This window comes from Protobothrops mucrosquamatus, unplaced genomic scaffold, assembly GCF_001527695.2.
Source record: "Protobothrops mucrosquamatus isolate PMUCROS unplaced genomic scaffold, P.Mucros_1.0 scaffold955, whole genome shotgun sequence".
In the NCBI taxonomy this organism is placed as follows: domain Eukaryota; kingdom Metazoa; phylum Chordata; class Lepidosauria; order Squamata; family Viperidae; genus Protobothrops; species Protobothrops mucrosquamatus.
Window position 1 is genome coordinate 105,273 of NW_015387199.1, and position 26,177 is coordinate 131,449.

At 36.3% G+C, this 26,177-nt stretch overlaps 1 protein-coding gene across 2 annotated transcripts in view; it reads right to left on the reverse strand.

The window, feature by feature from the left end:
- Window positions 1-26,177, reverse strand: part of GABRB2 (gamma-aminobutyric acid type A receptor beta2 subunit) — a 110,149-nt gene that overhangs the window by 25,181 nt on the left and 58,791 nt on the right. For both annotated transcript variants that reach the window (XM_015819574.1, XM_015819573.1), the window contains exons 5-6: window positions 23,759-23,841; window positions 450-587 (exon numbers count right to left, since the gene is read on the reverse strand). In XM_015819574.1, coding sequence (XP_015675060.1) covers window positions 450-587; window positions 23,759-23,841 — 221 coding nt within the window. The remainder of the gene's footprint in view (window positions 1-449; window positions 588-23,758; window positions 23,842-26,177) is intronic.

Sequence of the window (26,177 nt, forward strand, 5' to 3'; positions counted from 1 at the left end):
ATAGCTGCTGCATTGTCCTGGAAAAAGACACAGTTGCATTAAAGAGTTGCCAACAAATACTAGATCCTTGCCCTGGCACATCTTTATATAACTATTGAATAACTTCAAGATTTATTATTTACACAAGCCAACCCTATTAATGTTTATTCAGAAATAAGTCTGTTGTATTCAGTAAAATTAATCCCTGGGTAAACTTGCACAGAATTGCAACTTCAGTCTGCTTACTACCTCATAGCTATATTCAGAGAACAACTGCTATTGTCCATATTGGATAGAAGTGATGGCAGTTTCAATTCATAACTATTGGATGAAATGCAACAGTCCACTAAATTAACCTGTTCAAAGTTTATTGAAAGCCCAAATTATTTTGCAAACTATGCAGTTCACCATTGTGTGATATTAAAACAGTTTAAACAGAAGCATTCTCTTTCTCAAATTTCCTCACAAACCTGTTGAGAAAACAACTTTCCTGGTGATAAGTTTGTAATCCACTATAGAGAACTGTGGCAGTTCAATCTTTGTCACTCCTGTAACCGCATTATCACCCCCGCGCCAGTAAAATTCAATATCATCAGTTGTGTAGCCATCTGTTAAAAAACAACAACAATGAGCAAAGATTTAGGATATAGTTCTTTCACACTACTATAACTGTAATAAGAATAATGTGATCATTTTATTTGGAACCTTGTAAATATTTACAAAACAAAACCCTGTATTGTACATATCCTACATATTTTTCAGTCATGCTTAATTTAAATATCAGGCAACTGTAAGATAGAGTCCAATTAGAAATATAAATCAGAAGCAAGCTGGTAGAAACAAGGAAGTGTGCCTCTTCTGTTGTGGCAGGAAAGATCCATAACTCCTTGCCTTGGGATATCTATCTGCTCTCATGACTGGTTGTATTTTTCTTGAGGTAGGAGAGCCAGGCATCCTATTTTGCAAAGCACAAAGGAGACTCCCTGTATGAAGGCATCCTGTATCTCAAGGGTTTCTTAGTTCAAGTCAGTATATATTAAAGGTAAAGAACCATAAGGAGTAAAACACCAGCTGAGGCCTTGAATGGTTGAATAGGCAGTATTATTAGTGAGCCCTGGCATGTGGTAGTTAGAATGCAATATTGCAGGCTGACTCTGCCCACAGCCCGGAGTTTGATCATGATGGGCTCTAGATTGACTCAGCCTTCCATCCTTCTGAGGTCAGTAAAATGAAGATCCAGATTGTTGGAGGCAATATATGACTATGTAAACCATCCACAGAGTGCTGTAAAGCAGGGCTTTTCAACCTTTTCACCCATTGTACCACTTTTAGGATATGGCAACATCTGAGTACCACCAATCGCCTAGCAAGGTGTCAAAAACTTGATGACCCCCCAAAAAGAGGGAAAAAATGATAAAGTACAGGTAGTCCTCGACTTACAATAGTATGCTTAGTGACTCTTCCAAGTTACAATGGCACTGAAAAAAGTGCCCCCCAAGCCACAGCTGAGCAAGACACCTGCCTGCCCACCCGGCAGCGTTCTTCCTCCTGTCTGAGGTTTTCATTGTTGTGACTATTTCTGTTGAGGATTGGCAGTGGGGGTGGGATAGGGGGGTGTTTAGTTTTTATTCCCCCCGCTGCTGAGTGGTTGCAGCAGGTTTTTGTCACTTCACATGACCCTGGGACACTGTGACTGTCATAAATATGAATCAGTTGCCAAGCATCTGAATGTAAATCACAAGACCCTGGAGATGCTGCAACATTCCAGCTGATCGGTGCTTCTTCTGGGCTCAGCAGAAGCACCAGGATCAGCGCAGAGCTGCAGCTGGAGCCTGGCGCTGATCCTGGCGCTTCCACTGAGCCCTGACAGCCCCGAAGAAGCGCCGATCAGCTGGAAAGTGGCACTGATCCTGGCGCTTCCACTGAGCCCTGACAGCCCTGCAGCTCCAGCCATCTCTCGCTCAGGCTTGTGCGGTGCTGCCACTGGTTCAGCTCATTCCCCTCCCCTGCTACCACTTTTCTAGGATGGTTGTGTACCACCTGCCAGGTGCCAATGTATCACAGATGGTACCCGTACCACTGGTTGAAAAGCCCTGCTGTAAAGCACCATAGGGAAGTATATACTGTAAGTCTAAGTGCTATTGCTATTGCTATGGCGAGGTACTGATTAATCAACAGCTATAATTCTAACTTCCTTAAATTGTCCCCCACTCAATCTTAAAGCACATTCATATTTTGCCTTATTCTTTTCACTGGGAATGCAGTTTTTCCACATCATCTTTTGCAGCTTTTATTGTCTTTTCACTTGCTTTATCATTCATTCATTAGGAACATAGAGCTGGGAATATGAATAGAAAAATGGGTTAAAATTCTGAACTAAATAAATACATAGACTCAAATACCAATTTACCATCTGTAATGATTATCTAGAAAGTGGGCCAATCTGCCTGGGAGAAAAAAAGAAGACAAGATAAAAGGAAAGCTAATGTTATGCAGAGCAGCCTGGGAATGCAAAGTGGAGTGGTTGAAAGTAACCACCACTAACTGCATATTGCTAAATGAGTATTTTGTACTAGGCCATGTCCACTGTGGTAACTCTTTTATTAGGGTACCTGTACTTTGTGGCTTAATCTCCTTTTTATTTTTTGCTTGGCAAATTATTACAGTTTGAAAAACCAAGGCCATGTTGCCCCTCATGTTGCTATGGCAACATGGGATAGTGCTTTAGCTCTGCTAGCCATGAATGCTTGTCATCCTTCCCCAAACGGATACATTAATTTCTAGCCAGAATGGATATTGGTAATGTTGTTTGGTGGATGATAGGAAGGCACCACATTGGCAGGAAGATCTTAGCTTTAAATTTAGGATTACATTTTCAAACAGAACAAATTTTCCCCTCCAAAAAGTTAGGAAAAATCTCAGAAAACAACTATGGAAGTTGAGAAATGTTTATAACAGATGTGTGGGACTGAAAATGAGATATTTCCTTTAGCTTCTCTGTTAATGAGAACATTTACCTCTTGAAGTCTTTTTTCTTCCCAGAATGTGCCACATTCTTATTACTGCTTTAGATATGATCACTACCAGGGATAATACAATACTTCACTCAGTTAAACCGAGCTATCCCTATGCTTTACTGCATTTGATCCTTCTGGTGAATGAAAGGACTTCAGCTTCTAAAAAAGGAGCTTCTCATACAGTTTGGTCGGTACTCCATCAAAAATACAGTGAATAAGCTGAGAACGCGGTAAGTGACATTCAAGATTTTGTGACAATCTAATGCATTAGGGCAAGAGAATATCATTCTCTAGTTAGGAAACACACAGGAGAGATATGAGTCATGCATTCAGCAGCTGTCAGCCCCAAAGGAAAATGTTTAAATTGAAGTATTTATATTGTTACACAAACATATTATTTAATCTCTCATAAATTCTAAAAAAAGCTTAAAAAGTAAAAATAAGCATACTTTTTAGAAATCCACGATTCTTCAGATTATATGTTATGTAGGTAAACAAAGCAACAAAAACAGAGCATTATGTTCTGCACCAATAGCTGTTTAGCAGTAATTTTATGCTATTTAACTAGCTTTAATTCTCTTATTAACTGTTATTGGCTTAATTCTATACTGAAGATTCTTTAGTTCAGTCTTTTATATTTTATGTTTTTTTTTCAGTCTTGATCATATGTTAGTCTTTGTACGTTTTTTAAAATATTGAAATATTTATTTAATAAAGAAGTGGTTCTTTAAGTGGTTCTTTATCATGTTTGGATTTTGTTTCTGATGAATTCTTTAACCTGGATTTACCTTGATTTAGTCTTTTGCTCTTCCAGGCACAAATCTGTCTTAGTCTGCAGTCTCCAAACACACAGATAGAACTAAGATCATCAGCACAACATCAGCAACCAAGCTCAGAAAGCACCAAGGACCCCTTATTTCAACCCTGAGCTACAAATGTTCTCCTTTATTGGAAGCCACTGAATTTCAGGTGCTGTTTGTCAGCTGAGCTACAAGAAATTGATGCTGAATTCTAATAACCCTTGATTGTGCTCTGCCTCCAGAAATAAAAAGCCTCAACCTGCTACCACTCTACCTGTTTGCCACCTGGATAAATTCAAGTGTGATTCTGCCCTTCACCACTGTTTCCTCTATCTCTCCCACTGGCTCAAACTGTTTCCAAAATACTGCTGGCAGCCTGTTACCCTGGCGGTGACCATATCTGTCACAACATCCATAAAATACTCATTCTTTCAAAAACAATGAATATAGCATATTCATCCCAGCGCCCAGCACCATGACAAAACATTGAGCCAGTCAGGACTGAAATCATGGCAGTGGGCAGAGTTAGTCTGCAATACTGCATTCTAACCATTGTGCCACCATGGCTCCTATGAGTTCTAGTACTACCATAGTTATGCATGAAAGCCAACTTTCTTACAGTCCAAGCCACTTTTACAGGATTGTCATTGTGGGAAAAACAGGAGGCGGAACGAGGAATAGGTATGCTTACTGCCTTATTTATATATCAAACTTCTTAACCACCCATCTCCCTCACAGAGTGGCTCTATCTCTAAAGTAATACATAAAGTTTTTAGTCAGGAAATAAATAAATAAATGACTGTGATTTACTGTGACATTTTAGTGGATTTTGCCATTTCGGTTAGAAATAAATCACTGGCAAGTTTCTTTCATATTACAACGTGTCCCTTTTATGTATTCTAATTCTTCCTCACTTCTATGCTTATTTTAAATAATAACAGAAAATAATTTAAAATGGTCCTTCCTTCCTTCCTATCCATTATTGGTAATTGAAATTTGTGTTGACATTTCTTTACGTTGATTATTTTCAGTTCCTAATCCTTTAGAAAATCTGCCATAAATGTGAGGAAAATGGCTGGCTGCCCACTATATAAAACTTATGAGTAACATCTTTTGCATTTAATTGATTTCATTTCTTCTCAGGGGAAACAAGGGTGATTTAAGAAAGGGAAAACCAAGATTTCCAGACTAAGAACTGAATCCCATCATTTAGTTACTATTTTCTTTTCTACTGGATCTTATGATTTGTCAACAGCAAATTCAGACCACCACAGTGCAGTTCCTGAGCCAATCTTCCTTCCTTCCCTCCCCTCCATTGCCAGTAAGAGAACCTTATGTTGATGATATTTGTTAGGAAGACAGCCAGATTGGCATAGTGATTAAAATATCATATCAGAAACCAGGAGACTGTCAATTCTAGTCCTGTCTCAGCTGTGTGACTGGGCCAGTCTCTCTCAGCCCAAGGAAAGATGCAATGGCAGATCACTTCTTAAAATCTTGAAAAAAAAAACCTATAGGGACTACTCCATGTAGTCACCAGACATCAACAGCAATTTAAAGGCACACACATATAAATTCCCAGGAACAGCCATTATGTTTGAGCTAGAAGAATTTGATATATATGAATTACTAATTTAATTGAGAAGCTTACCCTCCAAAGTTCAAATATCACTACACACAGTTGGATTTTATATTTCAAAGGAAAACAAAATGCACAATATTTTTATAAAGTTAGATAAAATTAATTGCTCTTATATCCAGTGGATGTTTATTGCATCCAGGCTGAGTTAAAAAACAAAAGGAAACCCTTCTATTGTCATAGTTAACATAGTAAACAATAAAAAGACTGCAATGTATTGCAGTCCCATGTTTTTCTGATTAGAACATTCCATATGTTGTTTGCTGCCACTGTAATTGGGCATTATATTGGTAAATTGGGCTGACTAGATTTTTCTGTCTTTTTTTCTCTATCTGCACATCTGGCTGTTATATAGTAATTCATTCTTCTGCAAAATACAAACATTGTGCAAGGGAAAACATGTGATACAATAGGGCCAAAGGAAAATATAAATAATTTCCATGACCTAGTTTGGACTATAACAACAGGAGAAATTTAGAGAAGTTTGTAGTTGCTTCTTAAGGTACCCTTTGAAATTTTATCTTTACCATTCTCAACACATTCTCTCATAGTATTGTTTTTTGTGATTAAAATGTAGGTCCCTAATCTAGATGTGTAGCAGAAATACAATCTTCAGCAAGAAACTACAACATTTTTCATTACACATCAACTTCACAATTTGGAATATAAAAATTGTAATGTTTTTCCTTATGGCCCTTGTAAAAAGTTCAAAACTCTTTATGTAACCAGAAGGATTCAATATAAAAATGTTAGATATTATTATTCATTGCATTCTCCAAAAAGACTTTCCCATTTGACCTCACTATGGCAAATGTAAAGTAGTTTAGGATGTTGTGTTTGTGGAGGATCTTGCTGATTCTGTCTGTGGTGCCTTTTATGTATGGGAGGAGGGCTTTGCCGTTTTCTTGTTCTCTGTCTTGGATTTTAGTGGGGGTTTCTTTTTGGATTAGGTTGGTAATCTTATTTCTTTGGAATCCGTTGGATGTTAGTACATTAGTGAGAGTGTGTAGTTCAGTTTTTAGGTGTTGTTCATCAGCTAAGCGTTTTGTTCTGGAGATTAGTGTCTTGGCTACGGAGTTGATCTGGAACCTGGCGCTGATCCTGGTGCTTCCGCTGAGCCCTGACAGCCCTGCAGCTCCAGCCATCTCTCGCTCAAGCTTGTGCGGTGCTGCCACCAGTTCAGCTCATTCCCCTCCCCCACTACCACTTTTCTAGGATGGTCGCGTACCACCTGCCAGGTGCCAATGTACCACAGGTGGTACCCGTACCACTGGTTGAAAAGCCTTGCCTTAAACCACTATACCAATTATACCAATCTGGTTCTTATTCTGCCAGTATAAAGAAAAGCTTAAAATTCTGCAGCTGTTGTTATTAATGAATTTGAACGTGAAAGAACAACTGTTAAACTATCTAAAAAGAATATTAAAGTTATCAGGTAGCCATGCCTCCAAAATTATCTGGTATTTTGGATCAGAAAATTAGGTAAAGAAATCACCAACATCAATCCCTGTTCTTTTTTTAAACCTGTTTTCTTCAAATCAGGTTAACAGCACATGCAGTAGCCTAATGCAGGTTCTCAACGTTTGTAAATGAGGAAGGCAAATTTTCCAGCCATGCCATCTGGAAAGCCTGAAGCAAAAATTTAATTATGTCCCACTGAGTATTCTTATAAAGCTCTGCAAACATAGGAGTGTAGGCTTGCCAGGATGCATAATTGTGTGGAGCTCTGTTAGCATCTAGCTGAAGAACTACATTTCTACTTCGAACATAGGCAATAAGGATGAGGTTCCAGATTAAGTTCTCATTATGGTTCAGTTTTTAAAAGTCTGAAGATGGCTTGTGCATATACGAAAAATTCTGGCTGCTTAATTTTCCTTATGAACATTTATCACATGCTATTATGTTCTGTTTCATATAGCTCATTCCATATGGAAAATTATTATACTCTTGGCCACATGTTAAATACTGGGACAACTGTGCTGAAGAAAACTGAAATTAACTCCCCATCCCTCTTTGTACAAAATAAATTCCAAAGCAAAACTCTCTGGCTGAAAAAAAAATAATGAATGGGAATAAAATAGCTGTAATTCATTGTGCCAATGAATTTCACTAAAATATTACAATGAAATACACAAATTCCAAACTATTTTTTTCAAAAAAATTAGGGCAGCATATAATAGAGAATGTAACCAGAAATATTTTCTAGAGCCAGTTTGGTGTAATGGTAAAGGCACAGGCAATATCGGCAGTTCCAATCCCACCTTAGGCACAAAATCAGTTGGGGGACCTTGGGCCAGACACATATTCTCAGTCCAGAAAGGAGGCAATGGCAAACTACTTCTGAAAAACCTTGACAAGAAAACTGCAGGATTTCATTCAGGCAGTTGCCAGGAGTCAAGACTGACTTGAAGACCCACACATAGAAAAAACAAAACAACAACAAAACCCAATCACCCCCCCCACCCCGCAACCCTTACTAATTCAAGATTTAATTCTACAAGTACATTGATATGAAAACCCTCCCTATTTTCAGCTGTTCAAGCAGGCTAATGTCACAGTGAATTAAAACAATGAAAACAACTGAATAACTTCTGGCAACATCGGCAGTGGAAATGCATCAGTACTGTACTTAGCTTAATTATCACAAATCCAAGATGCAAGAAAAAAAATGCAAACTGGCTAAAACCTGAAATCAGTACTTGCAGTAATGGGGTTCCCAAGAATAAATATTGTTCAAAAAAAAACCTGAAGTGAGAAGGAAGCATTAATGGGGTCAATCTTGCTACTAAAACAAAAGACAATACAAAATGAATGTGGAGTTCCCAAATGGTCTCTCTGGATCAGTGCAAGCAAATGTAAAGACATATAGATGGAGGTTGGGTAGAAATAACTTCTTAGCTGGCAATGACAGATAAAAAAAAAATTCTAGGGTTTGGTGGACAGTAGGATGTCATAAAAAAAACTTGCTTCACTGAAGGTAAAGAAACTGTATTTTTTTCAATTCCTTCCTCCCTCTTTGCTTTTATTCTTGGATTTTAAAGGTAGGACTGAGAGCACACATCTGGATCCATTTCCACATTCAATTCCCCAAATGGTCTAAATCATGTTATTAAAACTTTGAAAACAGCTAAATTTGAAGAGCAAGTTTAAGCAATATTTTGAACAGCTGGATGGGGAAGGTTTAGGATAGATATAGGAGCAGATTTGCTTGTTTTGAAAATAAGTCTGGAATGCTGGGGTGACGCCAAAACTGTGAGTATGAGGCATACATAAGCAAACACGCTAAAATAATTTTCTCATATAATCCTTGCCTCCGATGTTCTGCCTGCCCAACCAGTCTCTGCATTATTACATGAGAGTATGTTGCTATGGTGCACAGGCCCTTTGTTCTGATGACCAAATATTTTCCCAGACACCTCTATTTGCCTATTATAGCTCATCAAAGTCTCAGTGTAACAAAACAAGAGGCAAAGGTACCTCTTGATCTTGTGTGAAGGAGCTGTGTTTTGTAAGGAGGTGTTTTAACTCCCTTAGATCAATATATTATCTATATTTTTCTCAATTGTATGCAAATAACTGTAACATAACATCACCTCTTAGACTGGAAAAAGAGATCTCTATTCAAACATTCATTTAAAGAACTCATATAGTACCTTTATATTCCTTCATGCAGAAAAAGAATTTCAAAAGAATAAATCATTCTATATTAATGCAAATAACACTATATCGATTTATACAGGGGTATGAGATCAAGGCTGCAAAAATCTAGCAGACTGATAGATAGAAGCAAGACGTTATAGAAAATATTAACTCTGCTTCTATGCTTATATACTTCCAGAGTTTTGCAGCCCAGATCTGGTACTGGTAAATCTGGTAAGCAGAACAAAGGAAAAAGAACAGCATGAAGGAGTTCAAAATTAGGGGTTATTTATTATGTCCTGATCTAAAAACTCTTGAGAACAAAAACATGTGGAGTGTGTACTGCTTTGGTTCACACTAAGAACATCTGGATGGGTGTCTATGTTCTGTAGATAATCAATAGATAATTATTATTTTTTTCACCTTCATATCAAACCGTCCTATGTAGCAGATTAACGATTCAAATGCAGGTTTTCTTGATCTCTCTGATCTCTCTGAATTACCTTGTATGGGCAAAAGGTACAATGGTATAGATTTTCAACTAATGGGTATTTAAATCCTACATAACCTTTTATTTTTAGATATAGTATTGCTGCTGGGGCTTCTTATAAAAGAAGAATGTTTTTAGGCCCAGCTTACAAGTGTTAATCATTGTGAAGGAAGCATACTGATAGACACATATAAGCAGACCTGAAGACACATGAAAAAAGATGAGGATAGAAAAGTCAAATCAATAAATAATATTGTCATTGCTCTGACTTGCAAATGGTTTTCATCATCAGTCATCATTTTGAGCTTATCAATGTGCTTTCTTTAAGCTGTATTCTCAAAAAATATGTCAGAACAGCAGTTTCAGCTCATAAGAGAGCCTTTGGGGCATAATTTGTGCTTTAAAAATGCCACATGCCTATGTATTGAAGACAATTTCCTTCCAGCTGTTTGCGCACCTAGAGCAATTCGACATTCTAGATGAACTCTCACTCAGCAAATTAAACTAATTATCTGCTCTTCCAAATCCCTAAACTCTTGAATAATGGAACAATAAAATTCTTTTCCTTGTCACTTACCATCAATAACTTACCTGTTTCTGTAAAAGCACTCATTTCATTGTTTAGAACATTAGTTGTTTTCATGTTGTTAAATTGCTAAAAAGATTTAGCCCATTTTACTTTCCAGCACAGAGGTGGAAATACTGTTTTGGAGAATTATTATTTGGAATATGTAAGAATATTGGATGTGCATTCAGTAGAAATATGGCTAAATCCTGAATCCAACGTAGACTTGGCTAATTTTGAAAATCTATGGATTCCTGTTTCTTTTCAGTATTCAGCAGCCCAGAGATCCTTTGGTGAGATGGGCAGCATATACATTTAATAAATACATAAATTTTCTTGAACATGTGAAAAGAGAATAGCAATACACATGTAGTCCAACCCTCACCTGTCCTCAGGCTCCATATATTCAGGATGGAAGCCTAAACAGCTAATTTAATACAAAGACAGCTCTCCATGTGTATTTATTTAAATGATTTATATGGATACCCATCTCATAATATTGCTTCTGGGCAACATACAAGGATTAAAACAACAGCTACAAGCAGTGACCCATAACTCCTGAGGTACATAATACATCCCAATAATAAAAAATATATCAGTACCACAACTTGCCTATCTTCCTGGCCAAACAGCTGGGGAAACAGCTCAGTCTTCAAAATCTTCCAAAAGGTGAACCATGTCACAGCTATCCAGATCTCTAAGGTGATACTATTCTACATGGCAGGTCCCAGAACCCGGCTTTATTTAGATTCCAGATCAGAAAAGAGCTGTACTTATATTCAGCTCAGCCCTGGTATAGGGCTGTGCCCATGGCCTCATTCTGTACCCTTCACAGATTCACAAATGACTGGGCAGGCATTGAATCCAACCCTGTAATAGTGTTGAAACTAAATCTTCAAAAGCTCTGTAAATAATTTAGTTTTTTGGAGGGCTGCAAAGAGGCAGATAAGATATCTGCAGAAATTAACCGGTTTGCTTCTGACTTTCCTTATATGGAAGATTGGAGAGAGAAGTGTAAGTGGCTGAAAAATTACAGAGAATGATTCATCAAGAGGTCTAAAGGATGCTGAGTCTTATATAACAACGTGTTCATATGCATTTTAAAGCCTTTGATAGCCCAATTGCATCTGAGAAGTATATTTGAAGACTTTTGGAATCAGAGAAATCAGAGGTCTGCTTATATGTCACTTTATATACTTAATTTTTTATATCTCCAATGCTAGTCTTTTCTTTTCTATATGTTCGTTTACATCAGGACTGTGCAATAGTTTGCAGCCTGCCACACTCAGTTTTTTGTGCTTTCTTTGGGCTGCCCTTGCACATCTATTTTTGGAAGAGGTAGTTGAAAACTGGTTTATGAACCTGGCGGTTTTCAGAAGTCAGACGGTTGCTGTCAGTCTGTACTAATCTTAGGACATCTGTTTTGTCCCCTAAAGCCCTCTAGGTTTACAAAAAGAGCCATCATTGACCTTGTTAACTCCATGGGTACTCCAGACACTTCAAAAAGAACTACAGAAGTTAAGTTTCATTTATTGTATCTACTGTTTAATACCCTCTTGTTATGGATGAATAGTACTTCTCCAGTTCATTTGACCAAATTCTGATAAATTCTACAATTCCTTTTTAAGGGTCAGTGGTAATTTATTTATTATATATGGGCAGTTCCAACCTACACCACTGCTTTATTCTTAGATCTTTTGTGCAATTTGACTTTTACACAATATGCATACATGTGAATAGCTGGTCACCATTTGGCCCATGTACAAAAAAGCTAGCTACCATGTTTCATATAGTTCATTGTTCCAATATGCTGTCTTCAGTTTCTGTAATTTGTTCAGTGTTCATTTAATTTACAGTCAATTTATCTCCAAATTGAGTTGTTACTCAGCTTTACAGAATGACTGACTGAATTCTAGGCCCAGCGTTTGTTTTGTTAAAAAAAGCATACTTTGCACATATTAATGTATTAATGTGGAAAGCAACATATGCAAAGTCTTGTGGATTGAGGAGGACAGAGATAAGTTTCACTCTAAAGAGAGATCTCCTCTGTTTCTAAGTAGGAGCTGTCCACAGTAATTGCTTTCATGCCAACTATAAAAATAATATATAAAGTATCCTTTTTTTAACAAAACAAACGCTGGGCCATAGAATTCATTTATTCATTCTGGATAGCTGAGTAACAACTCAATTTGGAGATGAACTGGCTGTAAATTAAATGAACACTGAACACATTACACGTCAGAAACTGAAGACAGCAGATCAGAACAATTTTCACCTAGTTCTGAAGTGGCTGCCTGCAGAAACCCCTCCATCGCTTCTTCAAAGATGGCTTCTTGTAGAAGAGGCTGCAGGTCCCCTCATGGGAATTGTAATTTCAGTGTTTGAGAAGCAGGGCAGGGCATTTTGCCAGGCACTGAAAATTCCGAGTAACTCAGAATAGGAAAGGAATTCACTACAGCAGCTCTACTGGAGAAAATTGCAGCAATCTTCCATGCAGAGCATTGGCAAGAAAAACCGAGGTACCCTTTTGCCTGGAAATGCTCCTTCTGATGCCCCTACTCGTATGGTAATAGAATAGCTACTTTATACTTTAGACAGCAGCTCTGAGCATATTCTTCATTTGAATGTTAGTAGGTTTACTTTACTGGAGCTACCCAGTGTCCTGTTTTGACACTGTCTTCTTAGCTCTCTTCAATTTCTGACCAGGGCCCAAAACAACAATCCCAAACTGGCTTAAGAACCATGCTGAATTCTATTCAGAGGATTGCCAGTCCTTGACCCAGAATACCAAAGATGTTTTTGTTTCCATTTTTGTGCCTATGCAGAGAAAGGGAGAAACAGAAAAGATACCTAGATATATACATTTTCAGTTTGTACTAAAAATAGGAACATCTATTATCCTAATAAATTAACAAGGATAGTAGTTTGGGGGAAATGTGCTACATAAACTTCTCCATGAAGATATAATAGAATCAGCTTATATTTTAAGCTTCCATATGCCATCAGAGTACATGCTAAACTTGAATAAACCTAACATCACCATCCTCACAGAGGATTTCAATAGTTTAAACTGATTCATTCCTTTGCCCACCCCCTCCAAGCACTTTTTTTCTGACATTTTGTTAAAACTTAACATTCTAAGGAATGACAATTGACATCCTTTCCAAAGCTACTTCTAGCAAACCTCAGCATATGCTACTAAACAAGAGATGCCTTCTACATTTAGGTTTTTAGTTAGAAACAAGTGGAAATGCTATGAAAATGCTGTGAGACAGTAACTGATGGATTCACCAATTGAATAATTATAGCCTATATTAAGAAAGCATTATTCAGTCTCTGGTTCGGAAGTCTCCGAGATCATTCTGATCTCTTTGTATCATGTTGTTCTTACCACCCACTGTATAAACTTCATATCATAGCTATTATTATTTATTAACCACCAGGCAGGATGAAGGCAAAGACAACCTACTTCTGTACTGGTTTCAAGAAAATTACATGGATGCCTCTGTGTAATCATCATAAGATGAGCTTGTTCTGAAGGCTTCTATTTTTTAAACAACAAGCACTTAAAACAGTTTTTACACTCCAGCTTTTATATTCACAAAGTATGGCTTTTAATCTACCATAGTAAAAATTATGATGAAAAGAACAGGTTCCAATATTTTCTCATCTCATTTATGTGTGTGTATGTATGTATACATATATGTGTATATGTATGTATTAAAAACCGTATTAAAAATAGACGAATGATTCCTGGGTACATTCATGACAAAAATAAAAAGAAAGTGAACACCAGGAAGAATTAAAAACTACAAAAGTTTTAATAAATTAGAGTCCAAGCTTTCACCGGCAACTGCCGGCATCATCAGGGATCTATGTAGGCTAGTGGAAGCACTTATTTATGGCCAAGCTATTTTTGCGCCCGACCCACGGATGTTGTCATGGGGTTCTATCGGCCAATCGATGTTCTAACAACTGTCTCCGTATTATTATCAAACCTGCCTCCACTACTCTTCTCCTCATGCGCCTTGTCACTCACTTTTCTTTCCCCCTCTCTCCTCCTTCTTTCCTGTATTCCTGCCTCAACCCCGTCTCCGTATTACTACCAAACCTGCCTCCGCTACTCTTCTCCTCATGTGCCTTGTCACTCACTTTTCCCTCCCCCTCTCCCCTCCTTCCTTCCTGTATTCCTGCCTCAGCCCCTCATCCTGCCCTGTTGGGAATGGATCTTGCTGTCCGGTACTCTCCCTTTCTTCTCTCTCTTCCCATATCCGGCAAGCGTGTGACCCCGATCCTTGATCGTCGGTGTCGCTACCTCCTCTCCGTTACCACCACTGATTACCCAGGGGCCTATGCTTGCCCCCGCATCGCCCCCCACCTTACTCTGCAGTCTCAACCCTCTATCCAATCGATCTTCCCCCCCTCTCTCCAAACAGCCTCCCCCGTACCTCCTGTCTCCCCCTTCTTTCTTTCTGCCAAGAATGTATGTATGTATATCCTCTGTAGAGCTTTGAAAATACAGTATACATTCTAAGTAGTAATAATCAGTGCTTTGGTCCTGAAAATGTACTCTGTAATCTGATATTTTTCCTACCTAAATCCTCAGGAGAGCAAATACATTTAAACTAATTTTAAATGCTTGGTACAATATGTGTAAACCTAGCAAACAACATAAAGAAATGGGGCAAAAAGAATCAGCTATAAACACAGACAGAACAATATTTTCATATAAGAAGTTTCCAGTACCAATGGAAAATTTCTTGGCAAGACAAATGACAGTTTCAAAGAAACAATTTTTGGCAGGACCCTAGTGGACTGCTTTTTCCTAAAACAATGTTTTCATTCATACTTTTCTCTAATACACCTGTATTCAGTTCTAATTTACAGATGAAGAATGTGAAAAGTAAGAGTGTGGAGATACACAAAGTAACCCAACATATCAAAATCTTGTTGTTTAATTGTTTAATCTGGAAGTAATGGTATTGGATTTTTTCAATTCCAGCTAGAATCTCTCTAATGAGGTTTTTTTTATAACTTTTAGCTACAAAGTTTCCTGCAAATGAACTGTATTTCTGGAAGAAAATATAAGGATTTAATTGTATACTATTGACTGTGTTCAGCCAAGTAGGTCTTTAAGAAGCTATTTACTAAAAGTTAGAATTGGTTAACATTAGTTTTCAAGGAAGATACATGCTGGAATCTAAAGTAAAACAATATATTCATTAAGGACAACTTTGCTGCCCAACCCAAATCTAGTTTCTGGTTACTTAATATCTCAACCAATATATAGAGCCCCTTAAAATCAGTGACTTGGGACTTGGCCAAAAATCTATTTGCTTGATCAGATAATGGTTTATCAGATCTACTAATCTGAATCCTTCTGGAGGAAGAGCAATGCAAAACTAACATTATTATTATCAATAATAGTAATAATAATAAATACTATTGCATTTATAAATGTATAAAGATTTAATTGAGGATTAGGCTGGCTTTGGGCAGAGAAACTACATTTTTACTATATTGGTCTCCTTGTGAGCTGTAAAACCAGCGGGAAATTATCTTGCACATTTTCTTGATCTATCTGTAGCTTTTAATGTCTTCAACAGTAATATCCTTGACAGAAGCTGTCTTAGATGAGAAAAAGAATAATTTTGTCTGGGTGGCTATCTACAGAAGGTTTTCCTCACCAAATGGTATTTGGTAGGTTGCTACTGACTTTTATTCATTCATTCATTCATTCATTCATTCATTCATTCAAGTTATATGGCAACCCAATTCAAAGCAACTCTGGATGATTTACAACAAATTCAAAATCATGATGATGTTTAACAACTTTCTGAAAATGTAGTAAGATAATTTAAAGATTAAGGGTGAAGTACAATCAGTATGGTAATAATATAAAGCTCTGCTTCTCCTTTTCATTAGATCTAGGTGAGGCAGTAAAAATACTTAATGTACATATAACTCTATGCATACACCAGATGAAAGTTAATAAATTGAAACTCAAGCCAGATGAGATAAATGTTCTATTATTTGTTGTGGAAAGGTTTTCACTCCCTATAGAGTCACATTTACAATTTGTGGGTGCATCTAAATTCATCTTTCTTGTAAAAGAGGGCAGAAACATTATTTTAGGTATGGCTGTGCTATGCTTCAGAACTGAAAGGAGTAATATGATTTGTAGTATGCGGGGGAATATATGTACCACAGCTGGAAATATATTAAGGCAGTAGAATCGTTTCTGGTCTCACATGAGTGACATTCACAACTACCCTGTGATCACAGGAAACCATGTGCTTATTTAAGGTCTTTCCAACAGGTGCTGTGTGCTATTCACATCTGAATCACTCCTCCTCCTCCTCCTCCTCCTCCTCCTCCTCCTCCTCCTCCTCCTCCTCCTCCTCCTTCTTCTTCTTCTTCTTCTTCTTCTTCTTCTTCTTCTTCTTCTCCTCCTCCTCCTCCTCCTCCTCTTTTTCCTCCTCCTCCTCCTCCTCCTCCTCCTCCTTCCCCTTCCCCTTCCCCTTCCCCTTCCTCTTTCCTCCTCCTCCTCCTCCTCTTCAATTCATTGCATAGTTCTTACTTATAACATTATTACTGTTATTATTATTTTAGTCTGCCAAGTTGGTGCTACAGCTAAAGTACTACAGAGACTGGCTCTGTCATTTAGTAATCCATATCTTTATGATCTCCTTTTTATTTTAATATTTTATATCAGTCTGCATTTGAAGATGATCTGGAACCTAAAGGTATTGCAAAATATTATTTTTAGGATATAAATCTGGGGATTATAAATATATTACAGCATTTCTATTGATTTCTAGTTTGTTCCTGATCCAGTTTATTTCTGATGTGAGTTACTGATTTTAATTTTAATAAACTTCTTTATCACAGTTATCTGGAGGAATGGATTTTGCTATCTCTTTATAGTAGAATTTTTAGACTATCCTATGACACCACAGTCCAGATGCCCTCCTGTGTGAATGGTGTATTCCTGGCTCTGGAAAACCTTTCCCCATGAGATATACTAGCATCTACTCTTTTTTTTTTTATTCAGGTGAAAAAATCTTACAGGGCCTAAAACAATAAAATGTTTAAATCTGTATTGCAGCAGAGCTTTTAAAGTTACTTGTTTTTCTATTTTTTATTTATACGTTATATAGTTTGGTAGCTTTTAGCTTAATGTTAATTTAAATTTTAAATTTTTGGAGTTTCGTAAACCAGTATAGGATAGCCCTGTTTTCAAGAAGGCCTTGACAAAGCCAATACTTTGAAAGCATAACTATTTTATGAATAATACTCTAGAATTCCATATACTACAGGAGATGCTAGATGGGAGAGAGACTACTCAGAACCAATGACCTGGATATGACACTTAATATTTCATGCTTTAGGTATCCAGAGAGCACTTAAGCAGGATTTGGCAGGAAAACCTATTGTTAAGATAGTCTGCTAAATGAATATGCGCACTTAATGTGACTTGGGTTTGAGAAGCTGATAGAAATACGGTCTCTGTGGTGGGAGAATGTTACACTTTGATTTGCCTGTTGCAGATACAGTAAAAATTTGATCATCTAGCTAAAGAAAAATGTTATGGTTGTACAAGAAAAGGACAAACTATTATAATGTGTTTTAAAAAAATTGAATGGATTATATACCATTTCAGAATAATAAACTGAATTGTATCAGTTTTATACATTTGATATGGTCAAATGACGTAATCAATAAAGATTCTGTTCTATTCTATTCTATTCTATTCTATTCTATTCTACATAATAAGCAATGAATTTGTGACTTTTTTTCTTCGCTTTATTCCAACATTTTGTTAGTAATGTTTGATTTCTAATATTTCAGCTATGTAAAATAGTTAGTTCCCCTTGATTCCAGAACAACCATACTCCATGTTTAAGGCAAAACAATGGAGAAGTGAATATATTTATATCTAATATTATTATTAGTTCAGATATACAGTTGCTTCATGACTATTCAAAGTTACAATGGCCATGAAGCAGGTGCTCTATGTCCTGTAAAGCACCCTTGCCATATCACATGTTTGACAGCTCAGCTTTACGACCAATTGTAGTGTTCCATGGTCATATGACTGCAATTTGTGATGTTTTCAAATGAATAGGTCCATTTAATGACCGTAGTGTTTGCTTAACAGTTGCTGCAAAATAGGCTAGAAAATTACTTCTGGTCATGTGGGTGCCATGACCTATTGCCATAATAACTTGATAGGATTTCCAGTCCCAATTAAAGTGCTAAGTCAAGGACTACTTAAATTCTCCTCCTGCATATAATCCTATTTGAATTTTTAAATAAGCCACAACTATCTCAATGAATTTTGCGAATACCCTGTGGCATCTAGGTAACCTTAAGAAAAGAACTTTGAATTAAAAAGCTTATCCTCTCAACCAAAATCTTAGGGAAAAGGAGATGATTACAATGGTAGCCCTTTTGGTCTATTATAGTAAACCAATGCTTTTCAGGAAGGGGAAAGATATTTTAGCATGGTAGCATTCTGAAATTCCAGGGACAAACATATTTCTGAGTACCTGGTGATGGGGCAGACTCGTTTGTCACGTTTTGGAAATAATGGGAAGTGAAGCTCTGCTCTGACTGTGTATGAAATACTATTTGATGGCTCCTTTTTGTAATAATGAGTTTATCTCATCTTAGGGAGATAATGGTTTGAAGCAGCATCAATTTACATTGTTAGTCTGCAGCATAACCTGATTTTATAATGTTTGGAATCCAAAAGTGTTTCCATGGTAACATAAAATATTACCAAACATGGATCTTGCAATACTGGCCAAGAAAGGTATAATTCCAAGGCATCCCAAAATTTCTTCCTTAGGCTGGTCGATGCCAAATTTATGATCCTGCCTTTAACAACATTGACATGGAAGATAGAGCTACTGAGTCATATCATTGGGAATGAATGGCCTGAAAGATGTATGTCCTTGATTGATTCAATTATTTGTTGAATCTGTAAGACTTCTGAACAAGCAATAATGAATAATTACTTGGAATAGCAGTTGCTATTTTCTAATATCTTTTTCTGAGAGTAATTTTGAAGATTTTTCAGATTCAGGTGTCCATTTACTTTCCCCAGGACCAGAGAATTGAATAATGGATTATTCTCCAATTCCCTGGTGTTGAAAGATTTGAAGGGCAGAGATTTGTGTACAAGAACTGAGTTGGACCAGGAATTTTGTTTTGCTATAATGGGAACCAGACAAGAGTAAATGGGCTTGCTTTAGCATACATAATGGCAAATAATAATAAATTGTCACTCAGTTTAGAGAAAAAAAAGGAAGGAAGAGGAAGGAGAAGGAGAAGGGTAAGGGAAAGGTCTCAGTTAAGTGGATTTACAAAACCTTGATAATAAACCTGCTGTGTCAGTAGAAAAGGAACTAAGAGGAATCAAGAGCTGTGTCTCATGACATGCATAGATATATTGCCAAAAGTCTTAGCTATGATACATTCTAGTAGACCTCCACAAGTGCAAACTCCTAAGTATGACATCATAAAGACTATGATGAAAAATAGATGTTTATCAGAAGTTCAACAAGCTCTCTTCATGCAGAAAGAAAATCCATGGTGATTAATACACACGGGTTGGGAAAAGCTTTTGAGATGTAAGAATTATAACCATTAAAAGATGATTGAAATAAATAAATTTAATTTAAAGAAAAGCTTTCATGATTTTCTGGTGTAATTTATAGCTCCTGTACTATGTTTTTCCATGTAAATTATGTTATTTAAAAACCAGAACATTGTAGGCGTGCATTAAAGTTTTCAGCTGCTCCAGTTTCTATTTTTAATAAGAAGATTCAGTATTTTGTGAACTGTGAGGGGAAGGAAGCTTGACTTTCCAACCTATATCTAATAGGTTAAATTGGAAACTGAAAATAGGGATAATGAGAAAATAATAGTTTCTTAATGAGCAAAATATGGGGGTAATGCCATTGTTTGTATCAAAGTTTTTCAGACAATAATTTAAAGAATTTGAACTACATGCATTGAAATAAAAATTGGGAAAGACATAGGCAGAAATGTTGGGGAACATTTATAGGTCTTAGATGGAAAGCAAAACTGCAAGAAGTGGTTCATCAGAAGTGGATCTGATTTTGCTAATGATTCCCAGGTTCTGAACTGCATGCAAGCCATGTGATTTTGGATTGCAAGCTCATATACATTAAGTGAAAGTCTGAGAAGACATGCATCCAATTGCACTACTAAACCATTAATATTAAGGACTTCAAAGCAAAACTACGTTCATATAATCTTGTATTGTTCTTTTTAAAAATGCTTCCCAATGGTGTAAAAATCTGTTTTTCTTTAATTGTACAATTTCTATTTTACTTTTTTTGTTTCACTAGGTTTATAATGTTACCCTCACTCTATTGGCCATCCACCTCACCCCCTTCCCATTTTCTGAAATTTTGAACAAACATGAATATCCAGATGTCATGCTAAACATAAACAATAGTAGTATTCTCTAAATATAATGTTCCTTGAATTCCCTGTTTCATTTTCATATATTTATTTCATTGAAACACTAAGAACAATTTTAATATTTTTGCTTTGCCCTTTAAGTAGAGTTTTATTACAGAAGGCACTTTCAGAGCTTCTTTATGACCTAATTTATCTATTTGGGAAGGTATTGCATTTCCTTTGCTCAGTGATACTTAGCACTGAGCTCAATGAAATCTAAGACATTCCGTCCCGCTGATACTCTATAAAAAAACACACAGCTGGCAATATACTTTGTACATTGTGCTAATGCTTTCTCATGCAAGTGTAAGTAAATTGAAAATGCTTTTTTCTTACAAAGATCATGTTACTCTTCTTAATTCTAGGTCATTATTGCTTGTTTGATGCACCTATAGAATTTAAAACAATCAAGAGCCCCCCTCTCTGAGGGAGATGGGTCCTTAAGAAATATGAAATATAAATAAATAAGTTAATCTAGAACTAATACTATTCCATAGATTATTTTATTACTCTTTCATCTTTTTTAATAGTCATGTTCCCTCCCAAATTAATTATGCATAAAACATTGGATGAAATTCAGATTTACTGCTATGTACACCAGATTCCTTAGGAGGCACAATGGCTCAGCGGTTAAAGATGCTGAGCTTGTCAGCTGAAAAGCTGACAGCCTGGGTTTGAGACCCGAATGCGATGCAATGGGGTGAGCTCCTGTTCCTTGCTCCAACTCCTGCCCTGCTAGCAATTCAAAAGCATGCAAATAGATTAATAGGTATAAATTCAGTGGAAAGGTAACAGCGTTCCATGCACCTTTGGTGTATATAGCCATGCTGGCCACATGGCCATGGCAATATTGTTCCCTTGGCCAAGAGACAGAGATGAACACCATGCCCTAGAGTCGGACATGACTGGATAGCAGATAACTTTACCTTACTCTAGATTCAGTGAATTCACTGCCAGTTGAAAAAGAGAATATTGATGTACATGGGGTAGACTTCTGACATGGTACAAATAGCTTCCTAATTTTATAGAAATAAAATGATCTTATTTCCTATGCACTTATAACATGGAAGAACAATGGAGAAAGAAAGTAGTTTACAGTCAGTGATGGGATTCAAATAGGTGAACAACCAGTTCTCTGTGTGGATGCCACTTCCGGAAGTCTGTTCTGGGCCTGGGCAACAAAAAATTAGCTACCGATTCTGCTGAAGTGGTGCGAACTGGCTGAATCCCACCACTGGTTACAGTGTACATTTAATAACACTACTGATGATGCAGCCCAATCTGTTTTGGGTGTTTTGGCATTCATCATTTTTTTTTAAAAAAAAATTATTACAGTGCCTCAGATCGGGACAGCCTATCCAAAAGAACGCTATGCAGTATTGAGAATTATTGCATGCTGCAGCATCTTTAGTTGATAGGCTCAATTTAAGCAAACATTTGTGTTGGAAAAGAGGGTGTCATTGCGGCCTTAGATTTGAGCCTGTAGAAAATCAAAAGTTTATTTCTATTGCTGCTCTTGTGTTCATTTTACCCCATTCCTTCTGGATTAAGGTTAGTAAAGATGACATCACTTACCCATTCCAGGGATATATCAGGGCATTATAGGCATTGAGAAGACCTAAAGAGGGCAGGGCTTTCTTTCTGCCATCTTCTGGAACTTAGAAGACTCCCAATATATTAGAACCACATATGCTAGGATTCCTAAGTACCATACTGGGAATTCTGTATTCAGAAAGCACCATTTTATAAGGAACCTGATGTTTATTTTAAGAATAATTTAAAGATGAAAAATAGCTAATGATTAAAATACAGACCTGTCTCAGATAACACAAACAGGATAGATAACTAGAAAACACAAAATTTCTTATGTGTCTCAAGCTATAAATTATATTTTTTGATTTTTTTCACACTATTGTTTTAATTTTGAGTATATTCTCATATAAATTTGCAACATTGTTTGGCTATCATGATATTATGTTGGTATTCTCTTCTAAATCAAAAGGTTTCAGCAATTTTATACCATGTCATGTCCCTCGAACTGATGACATTTTTACTAAACTTCATCCAGAAGGAACAAGATGAAATTACAGTGGGAATGGAAATCAAATTCTGATTTCGCAAAGGTTGAATAAGACACTCAAGTCTGAGGCTGTATTGGCACACTCTCTTCCTGCACAAATGCTTGCATAAATTGAGTCCATCAACTAAAATGCTATAGCACACAATAGTTGACAAGATTTTATTACCTATTAGACAAAGACAGAATTAATTATACATGCAATAGAAAGGAATCAAGTACAATGAATCTGTATAGTGAATCAGGAAAGAATTATTTAAAAAGCACAGAAAATACCACATATTTCTATGATGCAAATTAATTACCAGATGACAAATATCACTGAATTCAAGAATAAATATAAAGTGTTTATTAAAAAAATAAAGCAAATATGAATTCAAGATCAGTAGCATAAAAATGAATTGATATTAATCCCCACGCTCCTCTCATTAATGTTAAAAAAAATTGAATGAGCTTTTAAAACTGAAAATTGTTCATCAAGTAAACCAAACAAAAGCTCTTAATCCTTACGGCAGAAACATTAGTCCATCCAAAATATGTAGACACAGATGCAACTAAATTAACAGAATGTGTAAGAGAAAAGTGTTAACCCAGCTGAATTGAGCAAACAATTGTAATGCAAATCAAGATGCTGATTATCTTCCATAAAGTCCTTCATGGCATAAGATCAGATTATTTGAGGAATCACATGTCTCCTGCAGTAGCTCCATGTCCCATACAGTCTAACAGCATTGGCATGCTTTGGGTGCCATCAGTTAAATAATGTGATCTGGTTGGAACCTGTTATGATGCCTGCCCTCTGGAATGCCTTTCACCTCAGATTCATATGGCTCCTCCCCCGTTCCAGTCACTGGGTTAGAATGGGTGGTAGATCCCTTGTGGATGTTTTGGTTGTTTAATTAACTATTGTTTTTCTCCCGACTTTCTTTTGGATTACAGTATTTATTCTGTATTTCTATTATTTTTTTAATGGTTGTATCCTGTAGGTCACCTGAGTGATATAGATTACCACAGACAATTAAACGAACAAAAATAGCATTTACAAAAATACTTACAGCTTTCTATCTCTAATGTGCAGTTTTGTTCATCTAAGGGATATCTTCGTAGATCCATCATGCATGCAGCTGTTGTTGTAATTCTAGAAAAGACAGGAGTGAAAACACTTTTTATTTGTTCACTCTGGTTAAAATCTAGATAAAAGACTGGAAAATTGATGCATCTATTCCATGTCACTTAAGGTCAGAGAAAGATATGTATACATTCAAGAAAGCCATATACTGGCTTTGTTTGACTTTAGTTGTATATTAGTATTGTACTTTATATTTCACATTAACTTCATATTTTCTGGGCAGACAGACTAATAACAAGGGGAAAACATGAAACAGCCCAAACCACAGAATTCAGTCTATCAGGATCTATAGAAAACATAGTGATAAGATCAAATTGGTTTGGCTGATTCCAATAAACACATTCCTGAAGGTAATTTGGTACCAACCCATAAACTACCTACAACTACAGAGTATTCAGTTGCATTCCCACTTTATTTCCATCATTGTGTCTATATGTTCATTTCATTTTCTGCAGCTCCTCAGTAAACTAAGGACCCTATTGGGATTTGTGAGAGAAAGGAAAGCTGCTTCGGGGCAATCTCTATTTCTTTTACCATCTTATAGTTCTAGAGATTGACAAAAACTCATGGTGATTAGCTCACAAACCTCTCTCACACAAAGACATTGTAATTTAGCAAGTTCCTGTGTTTTTAGGTCAACATAACAGAGTTAGAGAGAGAAATAATTGTTTAAGTAAGAAATTTGCCAAGTTTGTACGAATCATTTTTCAATTGTATTAATGTCAATTATTAATTTGTGCTAGTTTGTATAGAATCTCTCAGGAGCATTATACCTCTACCTCCAATAATTGGAAAATGTAGTATTGTCCCTTATTTATAATCACTGTTTTAGTATTCTCTCTCAGAGATATGGAAAAGCAGTGAAAGCAAGTAATTATTCTGTGAAAACCAATGTGCGGTTTTGGAACTCTTAGAGCAGTACTTTTCAAACTTGGAAACTTTAAAATATGTGGACTTCAGCTCCCAGAATTCTCCAATCACCATACAGCATGGAAGCATGGAAACATCTTAATCAAATGACATAATACTGGCATTAGCAGGACATTGTTTCTTTGCTTGTGCAGCTGGCCTGCAGTTTAATTTAAAAAGAACATTGTTATGATTGTTTTTTTCTTCAAAAAGATTGCAATTCATTTACCAAATCTCAGAAGATAAAAAAAAAACATTGGAAACGTAGTAAAAACAATGTCCCCTTAAGGTCAGATTCAGTCCTCTATGATTCCATAGAAATGTCTATGTAATTATTTTAGCAACAATAGGGAGATGATTTCACATTGCCTTTCAGTTGGGTAGAATCCCATAATACCCTGGAGATTTCTAATAACGCACTGGGACTATTTCCCTTCTTTCTGCCAGGCTCTAGGCAGACTGCATTACCAAAATGAAGATTCAAGTTTTCTTTAACAAGATTTATTAACAGGGAAAGGGATTAGGTTACAGATACTTCAACAAATGAATTTCTTTCATTTTTGAACCTAACTTATTTTTCAGCTCATTAGGATAGCCATTTCTTCAAATTCTTTCTAACAATCCTTGTTTGAACTGGTTGACTGGCTAGCTGCTAGTTTCCTAGACAACTGAGGGATGTGCAGGGGTCTGTTAATATTTTCTTAACTGTCTCTGGAATACTTATTGGGCTATGAACACACAGTATCATTAGATCCCTTAAGTATTCTCCAGGATCAAAAGGTTAAAATATCCTTTTTTTCTTTTTTAATATAACCACATATTCTAAAACTCCCATTCATTAGTTGATGTATTTCAGACATACATCAAGCTCAAGCTGCTAATCAGCAGTCTTTCTACTGATCTGCCAGTATAATTTTTTTTTTTTGCACTTGACTGCATTTGACCAAAAGACTTTTATTAGAATCATTATCAGGAATCATCAATGCATAAAGACTGAGTATAGTGATTTTTCTATCTAAAACAATTAAGAAAACTGCACTTGTAGCTCTGCCCAACATTCTGCTTCATGGAAACAATTCTCTTTTTAACAGTTGGATGGGTTGGCAACAGTCCCAATTATAATATATGGAAATTTGAGGACAAAATTGTCTTGTTGATTATTTTCTCTCATGCATGGAGAGAACAGCTTTGAATAAAAATGTTTTAGCTTTTTTCTATTGTCTTTAATTTGCTGAAAGTTGGAAAAAATAGAATAAGTCTGTCTCAAAGCCCCTTGTGAAAAATATAAGAGAACTTTTTTTCCATCATTTGCAACAATCACCTAAGTAGTTTACAAAACCCCAGAATTGTATTATTTCAATTTATATTATTTGGGGGTCGTCTCACAGCAACTGCTTTTCATCTCATTCTCTGCCTTAGAAGAGTAGACAAAAAAC